Source organism: Kwoniella dejecticola, chromosome 9 (assembly GCF_000512565.2).
Source record: "Kwoniella dejecticola CBS 10117 chromosome 9, complete sequence".
NCBI lineage: Eukaryota > Fungi > Basidiomycota > Tremellomycetes > Tremellales > Cryptococcaceae > Kwoniella > Kwoniella dejecticola.
In genome coordinates this window covers 503,776-522,183 of record NC_089309.1, presented here as the reverse complement: position 1 = coordinate 522,183, position 18,408 = coordinate 503,776, and the positions used below count along the sequence as shown (strand labels likewise).

Here is an 18,408-nt window from a genome sequence, read left to right as displayed (position 1 = left end):
GAGTTCCAAAGAAGGGATACTTCGTGATGCTTGACTAAATGTTGTCACCCTTTCAGTGTGCTGCATCCGTACAACTATGCATTCCATACATGCGTTATGCAACGACAGGACTCGAGCATAGGAGCTTCCCGCTCTTCTCATCGTATCAAAACCTCATACCTGTACCCAGTCCTAGCCCACCCCATTTCTCTCCGATCTCACCAACCTTCAAAACCGTCGCAGCCGCCAGCGCCTTTATCCTCCCTTCGCTCTGGAGTCCACCTTGTCCACTACTAACCCCATCACCCGAGGACTCATTCTGGAAGATCGTAGTCGCCCACTCTCCTACGCCGAGTATCAATTCGGGTTTATCCATAAATAGACTTCTTCCTTTATCAAGTTCAAAGGCCGTATTGAGAACCACTAATGACAATTCTAGACTTGCGGAAATTACCAGTGATTCGCCACTTTCACTTCCAATCCCACTATCCACTTCAGTCTCACGCTGTGAATTCCCAGACGAAGCCATGAACCTCAAGCCTAAAGTCAAGGCTAATTCCAACGTCTCAGGAGCCAAGACGCCCAAAAAGACGGAAGAATGCCTAGAAGCATTGAGTAAGATACTAAGTGTGATCAAGAGCTTTTCGAGCCCAATAGGACTCATTATCATTCCTCCTCCCGTACCTCTATATCCAGTCGAGGTGTTAGATCCTACTAGGGTGACAGATCTCGATTGTCGGAGATTGAAGTCGTTGTAATATTGCCAAAATCGATTGATGAGCGGAAGAATGAAAACCTCCGCTGCAATATCTTTGAATTCCATCACTGGCTTCGTCCTCGAAGCTGAACTTGAGCTCGGACTCGACGAAAGCATCTGGGATTCCTTAAGTGATCCGAGCTCAGCCACCAATGTCTTCTGGTTGGTTCTTCCTACTTTTAGTCGTCTTTCTCTAGCTACTTCAGGGACATCGTCTCCCTTTTTAGCTCCTTTGCTCAACAGCCCATTTCGGACATCGCTGATTGTATTTTCCAGCTGACCAGTTGCACTGGAGTTCTCGATAGCTTGTCTTCTCGAATCGGGTATATCAGCCAAAGTGAGGTATTTCTTGTGTAAAGACGGCGGAAGGGTCTTTGATGGGAAATCAATTCTCTTCGTAGTGGGTTCGGGTATACTCAGTCCAGCTAATTCCCGAGCGCCCATCGCTAGAGCAGTCAAGATGACGGATTTCTGTTGGAGTGAGTATTGGTTGTTGAAGTACTGTTCACACAAGAATCTGTACCATGTCGCACGTCACCTCAGCTGTCTATGTAGTGGAACCGGTTGTGAAGCTATATCCAAGACTTACGGTGCGACTTCTTTAGGGGAACAAGCGACCAAGGCATTCATGATCCCCTGTCTTTTCTCCTCGAACCCCTCTAGGTTGAATGGGTCATTCAATCCCAGCGTCATAAGAGTCGCCGCAACAGCATTCTCAGCTGAAGAGCGATGAGCAGCAGGTCAGCTTGCACTCGAGTCATACAACGCTCATGAGCTCAGCTGGGAGAAAAACCCACCAAGCTCAGTGCCGAATTCCCTTTTCGCCCTAATCAAGCTTTCACCCCATTTCAGGCCCATTTCGATGCTTTCAGGTTTATCTCGTTCTTTCAACAAGGCGACCAGCTGGGGTATGTAAACCGGTCTGTGGACTTTCTTCTTTTGCGTCGCATCCAAGGCTAACGATGGATCGGCAGCAACCTCATCTAGGTATGATGGAGTTGGCGAAGGCGATCTGGATGAAGCGGGTGATGGAGAATCATAGCCCTCCATAGGGTCGTCCAGTTGATCCGGATCAAGCATTACTATTTTCGGTTTTGGCTTTGGTATCGGTTTCGAGCTCCTGTGCTTGCTGTCTTTGGGTTCTGAGAATCGACCTCGGGTTGTTGTCGACATCCTCGAATCCAACAATGACTGTTTCGAATCCGCCTCCACAGATTTCTGCTCCTTCCATCCTAACAGCCAATCCTCGTCTATGTCTTCGTTATCGAGGGTGATACGCGCATCATTCGTACCTAAAGTGGATCGGAGCCATCGACATTCCTCTCGCCCTTCACCATCCCCTTCCCATATACCAGTAAATTTCAGCCGTTTCACACCCCCGTTGCCGTTCCTCTTGGCCTTCTGATTTGGGTCGCCGTTGATGTCCTCCAAGCCTTTCCTGAGATCTTCAATCTCTTCGTCCATCCCAACTTGCGGCTCTGATGAGTTGCTGTCGGGTATCGTCAATTCACTTAGCATTTCAGCTACTAGCATTCCCAGTCGGCGTATAGACGCATCCGGATGGGACAAGTACGCTTGGAAAGACATGATGAGTTTGGATCGATGAGAGAGGGCTACAAGCCAAGGTAAATATGCAGGTAGTAAGCCGAGTGAAAGTACCAGGATATGCGTCAGATCTGTAGGCAGGCGCAATGGCGAATTAGCAAAAACAACTTTTGGTGTACAGCTTATTTGCACAAGACATACTGAACTGTTTTCCATACAAGGCAAATTTGACATATTTCGGATCTGTCCATGCTTCAATGATATTTTCGATGAATGCCTTGACGTCTGCATAGCAATTATCAGCTACCATGGCCACGTACAGGAGACTGGCAGTTGACTTACTGGTATCGCCCCCGCTAGCTATCCAGCCCGCGATCAACCTGTTTCTTGCCTGAGCCTGAGAGTCATCCAAACTCAATTCGGCTTTCCCGCTCAAGACGGATCTAATCACTGCGTTCCAAGCTTCTTCGTCTTGTTTTGGCATGCCAATGATCCGGGTCAACACTTCGACGGATCTCTTGATTCGTTTGTCGGGAATATTTGGCAGAAGCGGATTTGCGGGGTCAATCAGATGAAGCGTCAAATGGTCAAGTAGCGATTCTACGAAAGACGCCAGTAATGATGAGGGTAGAGCAAGAAAGATCGAGGGAAGGTAGTCGGCTGGATAAGGTCGCAAGGGGGAAGTCGGTGCCGGATGCAGATGCTTGAGTAAAGGTGGTAAGAGTGCGGGAAAGAGGGATGGTGATCGTGTGTCTCTTGTTGTTGCCGGAGGAGTAAGAAGACCTATCGAGCATAGTTTTTCGATGACGAGCCGTATCGGTTCGGTATCTGATGGAGAAATATACGGTCAATTACTGGCTGATCATATCTCTTCGAGACGCAGTCTGCCTTTGGCTCACCGGAAGGAGAGTTTTGAGACAGCTCGTACATCAAGCCCTCAAGCTTCTTTATTATTCGATCGAAGTATGGTCTAACCAGCCCTATCAGCTCGCCTCCCGAGCGCAAAAGGTTGAACGACTACAGCTGACTCACTTGGGCTCCAGTGTTGTCGGGACATCGAACGACGAAGGACTTTCGCTATTCCACCTTCCGATAGCGTTCCCGACTTTAGCGGGTATACCTACGCATGACCGTACAGCCTCTTCCCATGCCAGGGTATTTCTACCTTCGATTTCTTTTCCTTTTCCTTTGCCTATCGCATTTTTCAGTTGTTGCTGTCCGTAAATAGCGAAGTATAGATCATCTATACTATACGTATGCACCAGTTCAGCCATGATATCAAGTAAGAACTCCCTTGAAGGTTTTACTAAGCCCGCTTGGCCAGTCTTAGGCAGACTAAGATAGCCTGGGAGGGTGTTGTACAATACGAGAGCTATTTGGCGACGTATGGACAAACCATCAGATGTTAATGGAGGTACGAATAAAGTTTTGAGATGAAGTCTGGCTCTATCATCTAAAACATCGAGGAATGTCGGTACAATCTCATTGAGTAGGATACCTTGGATAGCTGGGAGATACCTTGAAATACCCTTGAGATCATTCGAGCTGATAAGGGACGGCACGACTGAAGTGGGGTGTAAGTGGAGTGATTCCAAGGCTGAAGAGAGGTGGAAAGCGAGGTCCTCTGAGGAGAGGGATGTCGGATTTCGAAGTGTATCTCGAAGGCTTTTCAGCGCCGTTGGGGCGTCATTGGAGGTCGCGGGGGTCATATTGCTGTCAATGGCATCGTAATTTTGCTGATTTCCTAAGGTTCGAGGCCAAGAGCGATCTGTTCAGCGATCCTTGCGTAGTCCGTGGAAATGAAGAAGAAAGGAAGAGGTAAGTCTAGCACGGTTGATGTTTTCGAAATCTCGTTCAGAGTGGAGGTGACTATCTTCCACGTCATGACTTTTTTTCCTATTGGGTGAACAAGCGTCAACGTTGAGAGGGTTGTTTACAGCGTACAAATCAAGAGGATCTTCCAGCATCTCTTGCTGCGTAAGGTCTTATAGCATCACACACGGCAGACGGATCTCAAACTAGAACAAAAAATCCAAGTTAGAGTACACACGATGTCATCTCTTCTCGAAGAATCGCACGAAATCCCTACTCAACCTGAATCATCGTCCAAAGACATCCCTCCTATCGACTCATTCCAACTTCGGCAGCGCATATGCGGGGTCGAAACTGAGCTCCTGATTCAGACATTCGACGATCGCATATTGGTGATAATCACTCAGAATGGGAAAGTAGGCTGTCTTGTACGTTTCTTCTCAATTTCCCTCTCTCCTCTCTTGCCTTCCTTCCAAGCACTCGGGAACTTTCAGAGTCACCAATCTCCATCACCTTGCATTCTACCCTTTCGACATACATCGTTTTTAGTCAGGGATGTTAGAATCTCTCATATTGTTGTACTTTTGACTCATTTGAAAACTGATACTTTCTTTTAAAACTCAGACTCAAGCTTCACTACCTCCCCAAATCCCTCTGCCACCCCCTCCCCGGCCAACCCAAACTAACGGCCATTCAAACGCTTTACACATCCTCGAGATACTACCCGTCCCACCGCCAGCTCTTCAACTTACTCCGTTAGTCGGTACCCCCACAAACCCGACATTGTACGATCTACACACCAATCAAATTTCCACGTTGGTATTCTATGCTCTCGAAATGTCTTCGTGTTCCCGAAGAAACGTCGTTGTGGGTTTATCACTGAAGCGCACCCCAAATACCCATGACAGCAATCCCAACGAAGGAAACGGAGACGAAGAGGATATTCTCAATGATGAAGAAAGAGAAAGATTCGCTGGGATCATGGATCTTGTATCTCAATGGAACGGCCCCCAATAAAGAAAAGTAGCGTCCCCCAACGATTCCAATTATATACCCAGGCTCAGATCCAATACCCTGCATAAAGATAGTACGAGCATGCCATGCATTTACATTTTGCATCGTGCGACTACATCCTTACTGCCATCTATCATCTTCATGGTCTCCGCCTGTCCTATGGACCGGGTCCTTCAGGTTTCAAGCTGTATGATCATGTGTGACTATCAGCTAACGATGCTCGGTCAAACAGATCACCACAGCTGACTTACGAGGATCTGCCTGCTCTCAGCACTTCATCGACATTCAACAGATTGACCCCGATCGTGGCACTGTGGCATATCATCCGTCAGGCCCCCTTCATCACTGAAACCAGCCCACACTGGCTTGATCTTGGATACTGAGACGCAGACTCACGCTCCGTGTAACATTTGTCTCTTGACCCTGTAATTATCCCAGATACCCTCCGAGACAGGATTGATCGGTTCACCAGATTTCAGGTCCAAGCCAACCGGATCCTCAGTCTCCTCTTGTTCCTGTTGCAACGACACAATCGAATCTTGCACATCGAAACCACCGTTCGAAGCCAGCGTTTTCGGAATGACCAACAAAGCTTCAGCAAAAGCTAAAACACCTAATTTGGCTCTTCCCTTGGTCGATTTCAATTCCTTGACCAAGTGCGCCGAACAAGCCACTTCGAAAGCTCCAGCACCCGGGATCAGACTGTTATCTTCAATAGCATTCTTCACTGATCTGAATCCATCTCGAAGAGCATCTTGGATTTGAGTCATAGTGTGTGCATTGGGACCTGTTGCCGGTACCCAATCGTTAGCCAGAGATAGAGATAGAGTACAGATTCTCGGCTCGACTCACCCTTGATGAGCATAGTCACTGATTTAGGCTCCTTGACATCCTCTACGAATGTGTACTTTTCCTCTCCCAAAGTGTGTTCGTACACTAGACCAGCCCAACCGAGGATATCAGGGGTCAAATCATCCACCGAGTTCTGGGCGATACCTCCACAGGCGAATTGGAGTCGTTCCATATTCCTTCGCTTAGCTCGTCGAAGAGCGAAAATACCGTTCTTAGCCAAGATATCCAATGACATAGGGTCGATACCTTTTTGGTTGATGATGACGAAATTCTTGGGTTTCTCTGTAGTTTCCCCTACGGCGGTATCACATACTTGGTTTTTGAACTCGACAATCTTCTTTAATCTCAGATCGATGAATCGCCTTTCGGATTCGACGAGCTTTTCACGTTGTTCGGCTGAGGAGTAGAAGAATCCTGAGTTGACCTCGCTGCGATTGCGGCAACGCGGGTCAGCAATATGGACGTGCACACGAAGCAATATGACAAACGAGTAGATGTGACTCTGTCAAGCATAGAGATGAGAGCAGAATCGAGGATAAAAACCGGCACTCACGTCTTCTCGTATTCCAAGGAAACGTTCAAACTCAACACAAACGCATTCTCCACCCTCTTCGGCATATCGGGGTGTCTAGCTCCGTGATCCAGCACCAATCCTCGGATCAGAGTCGTATCGGTATCCGTCTTGTGCTGCATCTTCATAACTTCAATCATATGCAAATCAATCGGATCCCTCTTTCCATCCTCGTTGACCGGAGGTTGAATCGCTAGAACAGCGTCAACCACATCTGCTGATAATTTCTGAGCGAGCTTAGAGTGCAGTTTGGTAGAGAGCGAAGTGTGCGCCACGGAGATCAGGTTGGACCTGTCCAGGGTCGGTGTTTGCTTGAATTGATCCAAGAACTATTCGTCCCAGTCAGCTTGAAACCGCTTCATTCTCGGATCGATATACCAAGATGAGTGTAAGAGGACTAGCGTGAAGAAGTTGACAATGACGACAACGACAACGCTCACCTTCAAAGCCTCCTTCTTGGCCAGGTCAAACCCTTCTCCCAGTACTCGAGGATGCACGCCCTCCTGGATATACCTATCTGCCTGCTTCAACAGCTCACCGACGAGCAGCACCACAGAAGTCGTACCGTCTCCGACTTGTTCATCTTGCGCAACGGCCGTTCGAGCAATCATAGCTGCTGTTGGGTTCTATTATTGTACGTCAGCTGGTGTGGAGACATTGTGGGTAAGACAGCTGATTTACTTGGATCTGCATTTCTGAAAGTAACACTTTTCCATCCTGTCCAACACACATGGTCAGCTCTGATCAATGATGACAAACTAAAGTTAGTTGTCAATCCAGCTGACCTTGGTCATTTTGATTTGTCCGGATCCATCCACAAGCATCTTTATCGTACCCCTCGGACCTATTCGTCGTTCAACATCGATATTCCGTTAGCATCTACGCACGGTTCACTGCATTCACATTTGAGCTGAAGCTTACCGAGATTCGACTTGACTACATTTGCCAAACCCACTGCTCCGGCCTGTGGAAGATTGTGACATATCAGCTGGGGATCACATGGGAATGATTCTTATTCGGACAGCTGATATCAAGACCACTCACCGTGTTGACCTGTAATGCCTGCGTCCGACGAACGCTCTCCGCTCGAGGGTTGATGAGCTCTATACTGCTTGACATTGTGTGCTAAAGTACCACAATCTTTCTGTCCTCGGAGTGCTGAATCGGCGTGATTGCTCGGGAAGAGGGAATAGTCGAGCGTAGGACCGTATCAAGTATAGGTGTATGAGCACAGAATATGATATCGAGACTATCAGCGTAAATATGTCGAGGATTCGAACATTTCTGTCAACGCGTAGAAGGAATCTCGTGCAGCGGGCATCACGTGGTCTGAATTACCAGATGTGCGTTTATCATGATTTATCCCGTCACCCATCAGTCAATTCGAGGTTATTCGCCACCCAACTAACACCAAGACGTCACTAAAGACCTACAAACTGCAATAAACACCTTGAAGCTGCTGTACGTGGTACCTGTACCTATATATTCAGCTCAAATTCAAAAAGCCTTCAAGCGCTTCCTCCCGAGAGCCGACAGTGCGCGCATGGACCGACGGGATGTCGCTCAATAGCGTGGTCAACAACCTAGTCCGCGCAGCAGCAGGCATCTCAACCTCTATATCCGATACAGATCTCGACGCGCACGTAGCCAAGTTACTCGCGGATGAGGCCAAAGCTAGAGAATTGAAATGGAGTGAACTCGGATTGACTGGATTATTAGGTACTTCCTTGAATCGGAACGAATCGTCAGTATATCTTACCATTCCTCACTTCCTCCTTCCGTTACAAAACGACATACTGCAGCGTCATGTCTAGCCATATCACAGACACACAGTCGACTGCTTGAATAATGAATTATCGCTCCAACGTTCATCAGGATCAAAGCTGATACGTGGTACGTAGATCCGATAGCAACTTGCCCAAAACGAACAAACGATTCTTAGCGTCCGTCATCCGGAATGTCGATGGACATAATTCCGCTTTACTCAAAGCGCAGGCTCAGGCAGCGTACGAAAGTCGCCGTCGGGAAGAGCGAGGAGAATCTTCAAGAAGTAGCCATAGGAAACAGGTCGGGAATAGGTTATTTGGTGGAGCGCTACGCGATGTAGGTAGGAACAGTGGTGGTCGTCACAGCTCGAAGGGCAAAGAGCGAGCCCGTGAAAGTGATCGCGATCGTGATCACGAACGGGATAGGAACAATTTATCAATGAGGACGGACGTTACACATCGAGATAGATCCGATAGAAGGAGGCGTGAGCATGAGGATGAAGAGGACCAGCAATATACCCGAGAATCTAGTCGTCGAGATCACGAGCGCGAATACCGAAAATCTAGGGATATAATTAGAGACAGGTCAAGAGACCGAGACCGAGATCGAGATAGACATAAGGGCCGTCCAAGAGAGAGGCGGGATCGTGGATCTCAAGAAAGGGACGAGCAGAACCGGGAAGACCAAGCCAGACATGGGGTTCGCACACGGAACGGCGATCATACGAAGGAAGAACGCGATCATGCAAGGCCGGCCAAGAATGACGAAAACAACACAAAGCCCTCACGCAGCCGGAGGAGAAGTGAGAGTTCCGAATCTCGTACGCAGCTCCCATCCCCTTCACCATTACCATCACCAGTGTGCTCAAGATCACCTTCCCCTCCACCTGCTCCATTATCCAAGATGGATAAATATTTCTCTACTACATATGACCCCCGACTAGATTTCGCCAGTATACCTAAGGAAGGTCTGATCCAGGATGTGGGGTGGGATAATATGTTAGCAGTACTGAAGGAGAAGGGTAAGAAGGTGAGTTGCTTATGTCAAACCTGGAAGATAAAATGTTGCCCTTATCGTGCAATCTCAAGAATCTCGTATTTCGACTTCCAGGTCTAGCTGACACTGTGACATGGTATGCAACAGCGACGGCATCAATCCCCTTCTTTGTCAGATGACATCCCAGCCCCTCCTCAAGGTGTATTACCCTCCAAGAGGCATTTAGACGAAAACGAATATGACCTGGAGAGCAAAGCGAAGAAAAAGGAGAGGAAAGAGAGGAAATCCCGTCAAGGGTGGGATAGTGATGATGAAGAGCGTGAACGGGAAAAACGGAAAGCGAAAAAGAAAAAAGAGAAAGAACGAGCGAAAGAGAAGGAAGATGAAGAGAAATATTCGAATTTGAAAAAAGAAGGTGGGGCGACACAAGCGACGAGCGGGCTGTTGGACGGGTATAGGTATGTGAAAAAGGGCGGAACGAGGGAATGGGATGCTGGAAAGTAGCTATCTCGGCAAGCACAATTACATGCGCAAGCGCAAGCCGAAGCTCTGAAGCACGAGCATACGGACGTGAAGATGGGGTAAAGGTGGAGATGTAGGTGGGATGTCATCCTGGAGAGCGTGATGAAAGTGAACGAAGGTGTGATGTGCTTGTGGGAGTAAGGATGGGCGAGAGGACGCTCTTTTCCTCAAGAGTGTTTACAGTCTTTCGATACCGCTTGATAGTCTGTCTCCTAATGAAAATCATCAGGAGGATTGTAGATGTGGATTCATGATTCTTGTCAATACGTCAATACAACCCTTATCATTATTATCACCATCACCATCACCATCACCATCACTTCACTAGCGCATCTTACCTACGTTCACTTTCATTACGCTCTCAAGGATGATACCTCACCACAGATCTATCCCTATCCCTATCCTTACTTAGAATTACTTAGACCCATATCCACACTCGACAGTCAATAGCCATATACCTATACCTATACATATGCACATGCATATGCCTACGTCAGCCGCCGTGTTGCCTATCTCACCGTCTCTTAATCGGTACTCATGTTCGTACTGTTCATTGTGAAATGAAAAGGCTTCTGTTTTCCCACTTCGCTGTGCTTCGCATAATGTCATGACACATCATATCATGCCATATCGTTCCCTCAAAGTGTATAATATATGTCAAAGATTTTGAATTACTGATGAAACAAATATATGCTATATGAAGTACGGGTTATGTGCCAGACGTTATGGAGTCGTACGTGAATCAGGATGATATCGAAGCGTAATCGTGTGGTAAAGGATACAGGGGAATCGCATTTTATCTCATCTCATGAAACGTAATCCTGATCAAGAATGGGAAACTCTCTATCCTCCCACCTCCCACATTCCGAACGTGTCGTGGTTGACTATAACTGCCCTAGAGGACTATAAACATTGTCCATCTTCTATTCTTTTACCTCTCGTGACATCCATGCCGTGTTTCTATCAGATTATCCCTTTCTTCCCATACCATTGGACTCAGCATCATATATCCCATGATCCGCCGTACCCCTATCCCCGCTGGAAGTCGGACTGCCCTTCTTCTCCTGTTGGGCAGCAGTCGTGGCTGTGGCAGCTGTTATGAGACAATTCAATGATCAGTATTCAATCTCCTCGGCCATCAAATATCATATGAAGCGGAGGCCAAGGCTAAATCTCGAATGAGGTAAACTCACGATCTCCAATACCTGCTCTTGTACCCCATCCTGTCTCGTGTAATGTGAATAGAGCGTATAGCTTCATGATTGCGCTGTCACCCATAAGAGACTGGTCAGCATTGCTTCGTCCCCGTCCCTCAATTATTTCAGGAATTGTGCATAGTATGATACGATAGCGCTCAACTCACAAGTAATAACCGAACAGGATCCAGGCTGGGACGTAGATGATGTGAGAAGGTCGATACCATAGATGCGGGAGAAGTTTGGCTGTTCTAGTAACCATCAACCAGACGAGGTACTATTACGTATTGGCATATTAGCTTTAAAAGTCCTAATTCGCTGTCGTGTAAAGTCTGGGAAGATCACGTCGAATAACAATTCGAAGTCTGAGAAGGTTGCGTTCAATAGCGATCGGGAGTCCTGACAGCAATGGCGAAGTCTATACACTCACAGAAATAACAATCTTCCATGCTGGTAAATGGTATCCTCCATCCTCTATGTTCTTCGTACTCTTCACTATCAGATAAATCACCAGGACCGGTCCCACCAGGAGCGTCAACGGATTGATGAATTTATCAATCATCGTATAAGCCACATAAGGGTGTTTCGTCCACACGTATCTCTCCGTGAATATACTTCTGAAATCCGATCTCCACGTATTCCTCGTCCATCTCAGAACCTGTTTTAAGAACCTCCAATTCGGCTTCATCGTACTTAACAATTCCGCTTCTTTGCACACCTGTACATATGTATTCCATCCGTGAGACACCATCCAACGAGTCAAGAATTTATCATCGCCCGAATTCAAGTGGTATTTGCCCAACCACAAATCATTCGTGAACCCATAGAGGAAATCCGGATCTTTGAGAATGACGGTTCGATAGGCGGCCGTCCGACCTGAGAGACAGGGTATACCCCCGTCAATGTGCGTAGAAGAAGAGATCTCGATGTTTCGGATAGTCAGTCGGAAAGCAGCTAATACTTCCCACAAAGTCATTTTGTCGCCGCAAGGTTTGACTCGCTGGGAAGTACCGACCCCGCCGACCTGTTGGTCCTCGAAACATGCTAAAACGTATGGAAGGAGGGTGGGAGGCCAGATGGCGTCGTCATCTGCGAAGACGATTATGTCGGTCGTGGTATTTCGGATCCCGTGGGCCATTTGGAGGCGTTTGTTGGCGAAGGGGACGGTGAGTACTCGGATCCGAGAAGGGTCGACGGAGTTGGCGAGTTCTTGTAAAGGACCGACCATCTTGTCTTCGGTAACGATGATGATTTCTTTTGGGGAGCCCTCGAGCCATGAGAATGCAGCCTCTGCATTGAGTGAAGATGTGTCATATGTCAGCGTGACTGGTCTGTCGCGTGATCTTGGTAAGACAGAGACCCTTGTACCACTTGCTTTCCGATGAATGGAGCAGAGGTGGTTTGATAGAATAGGAATATCAGCCAGATGAAGCACCACACTCACCCCTGAATTCCTCTCCTGCATCGATGGTAGGTACGATGATCGTGACATCCTCCGCCGCTATATAAGTTGGGTTCTCAGGTAACGGGATGGGCCTGTAAGCCGCACGGGCTAATAATCTAATTATATACCATAGATATCGATAGAACCTGTTACCGGGGCGTTAGGGATCAGCTAGGAATCTGAGATTCATAGCTCGTCGAGAGCAAATAGTCAAAGTTGGGAGAAAAGCTTACCCGATGACACCGAAAGGTACAACTACAAGGACAGTAGTCACTTAGCATGAGGTATCGCCTGCAGAATACTGATATATGATACGACACGATTTGGTGAGGAACAGGGACTTACAGACTGGGAACTTATCTGCAGTGAGATACAACATATTTTCACCCCTCTTATGTCGTTACTAGATATATCACAAAATCCTCCTCAAATCCCTTCGTGAGTACAAACCGATTCAGGGGATCTGGACTGACTCCGCCGCAGGTGAGTCGTGAATGAGTGTGTCGTGACGAATGATCGTGGATTAAATGATGATGCACATGAGGTTTCGAATGGTGTCGTTGATGTTGACGTTGGCGTTAATGCTGTCGTCGTTGTTGATCTTCAATTGGAGTAGCGATGATCGTTGATTTTCGTTGTCTGGCTCTCTTGCTTTGTTCCGTATAAAGCAGATGACTACGCGTAACAAGCCCCGTTCAAGTTACTTTTCTTCTTTCTGGTTCTGGGAAATCGGTCAATCGCGCCTCGCGCTAATGACAATGCGAATCGCTTTACACCTTCTGCCTTTCTATTCGTCTTGCTTTATCTGGCGTTGGTGTTGGATCTCTTGGCGGCTCCTTCACCCATATATGATCATGAAAGATAGAACAAATAGTGGAAGTCAGATGTAAATAGTTAATACGCTTGATTGGAGTGATCGACTTTGATACTGCACACTACCAAAAAAGAGGCACCTAAACACTTTCCTCTCCGCAGCACAGCTTTAAATTGGTCCAGCCCTTTATAACACCCTGTTTCTCATCTTTCTATTCAGGATTACGAAACGCCACTTACTACGCTTAAAATCATGTACAGATTTACCCATCACGCACAGAATGACGCGCGTGATTTTGCAGTGGGATTTCTTGGGCTGTTTGACATACTTTGATGCTGCTTAGTGCATTCCGTCGTATGAGTCAGGCTGTCACTGGGATCGAGATGATCAGTGGAATGCTGATACTATTGTCCTTTTGTCTCGATGACCAATCAACATTCAACATTGAAGAAGGGAGGCATTACTCGAACATCCGACCGCTGGAATTGCAAATCACGACTCGTTGCTGAGCTAACATAACCCGCGGTCGATGTAGTTTCAGTGCATTCTTCCTGCCAGTGTACAGCCAAATAGTCCTTGAAACTTAGACACCAGTTATTCCAGGCGGCATGCATTTCCGAGCGGCATTAAATCGCATTATCCTGATCCTCGTAGGGCGAGAATTTGCCTCGAGAATCACATCGCAGAAATGCCACATAATGCTGCGAGTTCGAACACGGTTATTTCACTTGCTCGAATAAGCGGATCTCCCATTCACTCCTTCCCCTTTCACCGTCCTAATTTGCCCTCTCGTTATCTCACCTAGTGGGCAGAGGGAAGCACATGTACAACAATAAGTAAAGACCGAGATATCCATAGCTCCCATAATACCAAGGCTTGTCGAACATGCTCTCACCGATCTTACGAGCAAGTATAACCACCAGCGCAATGTCCAACACCACTCGTACTCAAGTGAATCTCGCAGCAGCGAATCGTCTTTCGGCTGTTCAACGGCATCTCTCGACCAGCGCGCCAGCTCGGAGAGCTCAAGTGGAGAAGCTCACTGTCTTCGGAGCGGGGCTGATGGGTGCTGGAATTGCTCAAGTGGGAGCTCAGAGCGGATTGAAGGTAAGAACGTTGGGGCTGTTTCTCGACTTGAGTAACGCAGCTCATAACTTGTTGTTCTGTTCTATGACCAGGTCGTGCTTAGCGACGTGACTGATAAAGCTCTCGAGTGAGTGTCCATCTACTGATGCATCAGGGGGACCTCAGTCATGTACACGGGGATCAGCCGAAGAGTAGTTCAAAGCTGATCTCGTTGTCGAGTACAGGAATGGCCTCAATATAATCACCAAATCCCTCTCTCGAGTAGCTAAGAAGAAATCGCCCGACGACATAGAAGGCTTCACTTCGAATATCCTGAAGAACATTGAAATTACCACTGATGCGTGAGTCGGGCTCTTCCAACACCTGGCTCACAAGACCATCAATCTCCGCTCTACCGGGTGAGTAAGGCTGATGCATCCGCGCGTTTCCGATGGGGATTTGGACCTTCCGACAGAGCCAAAGCAGTGCACGATTCCGATCTGGTGATTGAAGCTATCATCGAGAGCATCAAAGTCAAACGTGATTTATTCGGCTTCCTAGATGAAAAGGCAAAGTGAGTAATACTCAACATAATAATTCCATTCTGACAAGACAGAGCTACCTGAGTGTAAATGAAGCTGATCTGAGGTAAAATTCTATGTGTGATCACCCAGGGCGGAATGTATATTCGCTACCAATACCTCTTCCCTGTCCGTGAAAGAGATCGCCGAATCGTGTTCAACTGAAAGACAAGCAAGGTGAGCTCTTGTCGTACCGGTACACGGTGTTGCAGGTAGACTGTCAGCTGATGTATAATCTGACAGATTCGCCGGATTACATTTCTTCAACCCTGTCCCAGGTAATCTACTACTTCACTCATCAAGCCACATCCTACCAACCATCAGCTGATATACCTTGGTAGCTATGAAGCTCGTCGAAATTATCAAGACACCCCAAACCTCCCCTGAAACCTTCGAGGCCCTTCGAGAAGTCACGCTGAAGATGGGTAAAGCTCCTGTGAGCTGTAATGATACGCCCGGATTCATCGTCAACAGGCTATTAGTTCCGTATCTCCGTGAGTGACTATTCAACTTTTACCCATTTGTGCAAAATGATCTTAGTCAGCGGAAACTGACTGAAGCCGATGATCCCCACATTCTCATCTTGGGACGAATGGATTCGCAGTGGAAGCTATCAGGATGGTCGAGCGAGGGGACGCCACGCCGGAAGATATAGACACAGCCATGGAGCTCGGTGCGGGGTATCGTGAGTCTGTCCTTGACACTCGAAAAAGCGGATCCACTGGGCTTAGTTTGAAGAACGATCGTACCTTTGGCTGACTGTGTGTGACTTTGCAATGATAACACAGCTATGGGTGTAAGTTTTCTTCCCCATTCTTACATTATTCCGTTGCCGGAACAACGGGATCTAGCTTATGTACGATTTGTTTCCACACAGCCATTCAAATTACTTGATTTCGTCGGACTGGATACTACCTCTTACATCGCTCAAGGATGGCGCGAAAAGGCTCAGTCAGGTGAAATCTCTAAAGAGCTCGTCGAGCCAATTGGGTTGCTGGATAAGTTGGTGAAAGAGGGTAAGCTGGGTAGGAAGAGTGGTCAAGGGTTCTACGAGGTGAGCTGTCGTTCGTCTTCAGGCGGCATATAGCCCAGCTGCGCGTGAAAGTAGTACGCGCTGATGCCGCTATCTTTCAGTACGAGACAAAGAAGTAAAATGGAAAACAAGCATTTCGTATGACGGCCGGTGTGCACTTGACAGGAAGTATCATCAATCGACATCCTATTGAAGATGGGCGTCCATATGGAAAGTCATACGGCACAAATCACTTGTAAGCGACATATGTATAGTTACAAAGTACAGCTTGTGCTGCTGCAAGATTAAGAGGTGTACAATATACAAGTCAAGTGAGGACCAAGCGCAAATCTGCTTCTGCTTCTGCTTTACTATCATTTCACCCGTCCCGACTCTCTCACCTGTCTTTCGAGATTCTGACATTGTCAAGCTGAAAACTCCCTTTCGCTCAGCCACTACAAGTCACATCTCCTCCTCCTTCTTCAACTTCTATTTGGGGTTGCGTAACAACCGAAGCCTATTATCCCAGCCCCCACATCCCTCCACCGGAATTCCCAGCCTCGCTCCTCTCCTTATTCTCCGCTAAGAGCTTCGCCAAACCTGATTTCTTCTTTCTTTTAGCATTAGCACTAAAATTACCCCCTAACCCCGTTCCTGATCCTGATCTCGCCGAACGATTACCGCTGAGACCATATTGATTGCCATTGCCATTGCCCGTGATACCACTGCTCCCACTTGGAATTCTGGCGGGTGGTTGGGGATAGGTAGGTAAGTTCGGGTTCGATTTCGGTATGTGTTGTAATGACGGTCGTTGTACAAGCGACTTAGGTTTAGGTTTGGGGTGTTTTCCGGTCTGAGGTTGAGGTTGAGGTTGTAGTTGTATTCGCTTGATGGCGTGTGGTTGATTTGCGTAATCGAATTGCATTGTGGTTGTTTCTTCGTCTGCGTTTGAACGACCATCTGCTTTGATATCTGCATTGATATTTGTATTTTCGACTGGAACTGAATTCGGGGAGGCATCTTGGCCGGATCCTGGTCGATTTTCATGCTCAAATGAATTGAGTGTAGTCGAAATTTGTGATGGTGACAGTGGTGTCAGAGAGAGAGTGATACCCGTTGAATCCACGTCCATTCCGACGTCCTTTACCTTGTCCGGCCCGCCCGACGCTATCTCAGCTCCGGCATCGTCCCCACGGCTGTCCGCAGGCTCAACATCGTTGGTCTGCTTCTGCTTCAGCTGACTTGTATTTTCAATTTGACTTTGCCTTTGACTTTGACCTTGGATGCGACTTTGACTTTGACTTTGACTTTGACTTTGACTTTGACTTTGACTTTGTATGCGCGATCCATTGTCCAAACTCTTATGCTGTCCTTCCCTAACGTCCAGCTCCTTCTGCTTCTCAGCCATCTGAGAGGCATGAGCAGCAGCCCTCCTCGTCCGCCTCGCGGGCGGGTATTCTCGTAAAGTGATCGCAGCCGGTAAAGGCTTTCTATACAATTCTCCACACACTGAGCATATCGGATTCCGGCGCGGTTGTCTTCCTTTGCCTTTTCCTGTTCCTTTTCCTTTTGTTGAAGGGGGCGATCTAGCTTTGTTTAGGTTCGTTTTCGCTGTACTTGGTCCAGCTTCACCCTCTGTTCCAATGGAATCTCCATTATCACCTTCAACATCAGTTGGATTGCCCAAATTTGCTAAGCTTGAGCTTGCTCCACCTAGAGCCAAACGTAGCCCGCCACAGAGATTACACCATTCGTCCAGGGTTTTAGCGCTGTACCGAGTCGAAGTGGGTATCGAGAGTGATAGGCGTATCCGAGCGAGATGCAAAGCGGCTAGAGCCGGAGAGATATTGTGTAGTGCTGGAGGAAGGTTGAGCAGGTGATGTAGAGTTGGATCTGATGAATTTGGTGGGAGATTTGGGTTGGGACAAGCGCTGGAAGACGATTGGGTGAGGTTGTATGTTCGGTCAACGAGGGATGAAGTCGAAGGTGAAGGTGAAGAGGAGGACATGGTGTCCTTCTCCAGGGAAAGGTAGGGATTGGCTTTTTAAGAGACCAGTATGTCTTTATATTACACTCCCTCCGATCGAGTGGTGATGAAGCAGGAGGATATCTGAAATCAGCGTGTGATTAGGTGTCGCATGGGTTCGTTGGATGAAAGAGTAGTCGTGCGTAAAAGAAGAGTGAATAGCGTGAATGCGAGTGGAGGATAAATGAATGTGGGTGGCAAACAAAAGCAAAAGCAAAAGCAGAAGCAAAAGCAAAATAGGTTATCTTAAGTGGAGTACTAAATAAGTTGGGATTACGTTAACTCACTAGCCGGCATAGCACCAAGGCAAAAGTTGGTCAAGGACGCGACGTGGACAACGGGGATGATGACAGCAACAACAATAAGGACAGTGATAACGAAGACAGGAACGGATAGGGAAGACTCGATCGCAGAACACCCTTTCTCACTCTCCAACAGACAGACGGACAGGCGGC

General features: G+C 47.6%; 7 protein-coding genes across 7 annotated transcripts; 3 read left to right on the top strand and 4 right to left on the bottom strand.

The window, feature by feature from the left end:
- Positions 1-145: 145 nt before the first annotated feature.
- On the bottom strand, positions 146-3,990 carry I303_107155 (uncharacterized protein; the record flags this gene model as incomplete). The annotated part of the gene is made up of 7 exons (XM_018409837.1): positions 146-1,253; positions 1,326-1,455; positions 1,534-2,412; positions 2,483-2,566; positions 2,624-3,109; positions 3,181-3,251; positions 3,314-3,990. 7 exons carry the CDS (start codon positions 3,988-3,990, stop codon positions 146-148), a joined length of 3,435 nt encoding a protein of 1,144 aa, XP_018260840.1.
- Positions 3,991-4,332: 342 nt separating this feature from the next.
- On the top strand, positions 4,333-5,110 carry I303_107154 (uncharacterized protein; the record flags this gene model as incomplete). The annotated part of the gene is made up of 2 exons (XM_018409836.1): positions 4,333-4,521; positions 4,718-5,110. 2 exons carry the CDS (start codon positions 4,333-4,335, stop codon positions 5,108-5,110), a joined length of 582 nt encoding a protein of 193 aa, XP_018260839.1.
- Positions 5,111-5,264: 154 nt separating this feature from the next.
- I303_107153 (T-complex protein 1, zeta subunit) lies at positions 5,265-7,649 on the bottom strand (the record flags this gene model as incomplete). Its single annotated transcript, XM_018409835.1, has 10 exons — positions 5,265-5,292; positions 5,359-5,418; positions 5,504-5,894; positions 5,960-6,387; positions 6,513-6,859; positions 6,971-7,156; positions 7,212-7,247; positions 7,316-7,374; positions 7,452-7,494; positions 7,575-7,649. 10 exons carry the CDS (start codon positions 7,647-7,649, stop codon positions 5,265-5,267), a joined length of 1,653 nt encoding a protein of 550 aa, XP_018260838.1.
- Positions 7,650-8,086: 437 nt separating this feature from the next.
- Positions 8,087-9,797, top strand: I303_107152 (uncharacterized protein; the record flags this gene model as incomplete). Its single annotated transcript, XM_018409834.1, has 3 exons — positions 8,087-8,274; positions 8,432-9,326; positions 9,441-9,797. 3 exons carry the CDS (start codon positions 8,087-8,089, stop codon positions 9,795-9,797), a joined length of 1,440 nt encoding a protein of 479 aa, XP_018260837.1.
- A 986-nt stretch (positions 9,798-10,783) lies between these two features.
- I303_107151 (uncharacterized protein) lies at positions 10,784-12,834 on the bottom strand (the record flags this gene model as incomplete). Its single annotated transcript, XM_018409833.1, has 7 exons — positions 10,784-10,908; positions 11,009-11,082; positions 11,179-11,288; positions 11,442-12,301; positions 12,456-12,601; positions 12,689-12,710; positions 12,801-12,834. The coding sequence occupies 7 exons, from the start codon at positions 12,832-12,834 to the stop codon at positions 10,784-10,786; spliced, it is 1,371 nt and encodes a 456-aa protein (XP_018260836.1).
- Positions 12,835-14,154: 1,320 nt separating this feature from the next.
- Positions 14,155-16,067, top strand: I303_107150 (uncharacterized protein; the record flags this gene model as incomplete). The annotated part of the gene is made up of 11 exons (XM_065969513.1): positions 14,155-14,376; positions 14,448-14,482; positions 14,580-14,696; positions 14,810-14,908; positions 15,009-15,092; positions 15,159-15,193; positions 15,257-15,409; positions 15,520-15,600; positions 15,704-15,711; positions 15,793-15,969; positions 16,050-16,067. The coding sequence occupies 11 exons, from the start codon at positions 14,155-14,157 to the stop codon at positions 16,065-16,067; spliced, it is 1,029 nt and encodes a 342-aa protein (XP_065825585.1).
- Positions 16,068-16,447: 380 nt separating this feature from the next.
- Positions 16,448-17,935, bottom strand: I303_107149 (uncharacterized protein; the record flags this gene model as incomplete). The annotated part of the gene is made up of 1 exon (XM_018409831.1): positions 16,448-17,935. One exon carries the CDS (start codon positions 17,933-17,935, stop codon positions 16,448-16,450), a length of 1,488 nt encoding a protein of 495 aa, XP_018260834.1.
- Positions 17,936-18,408: the final 473 nt, after the last annotated feature.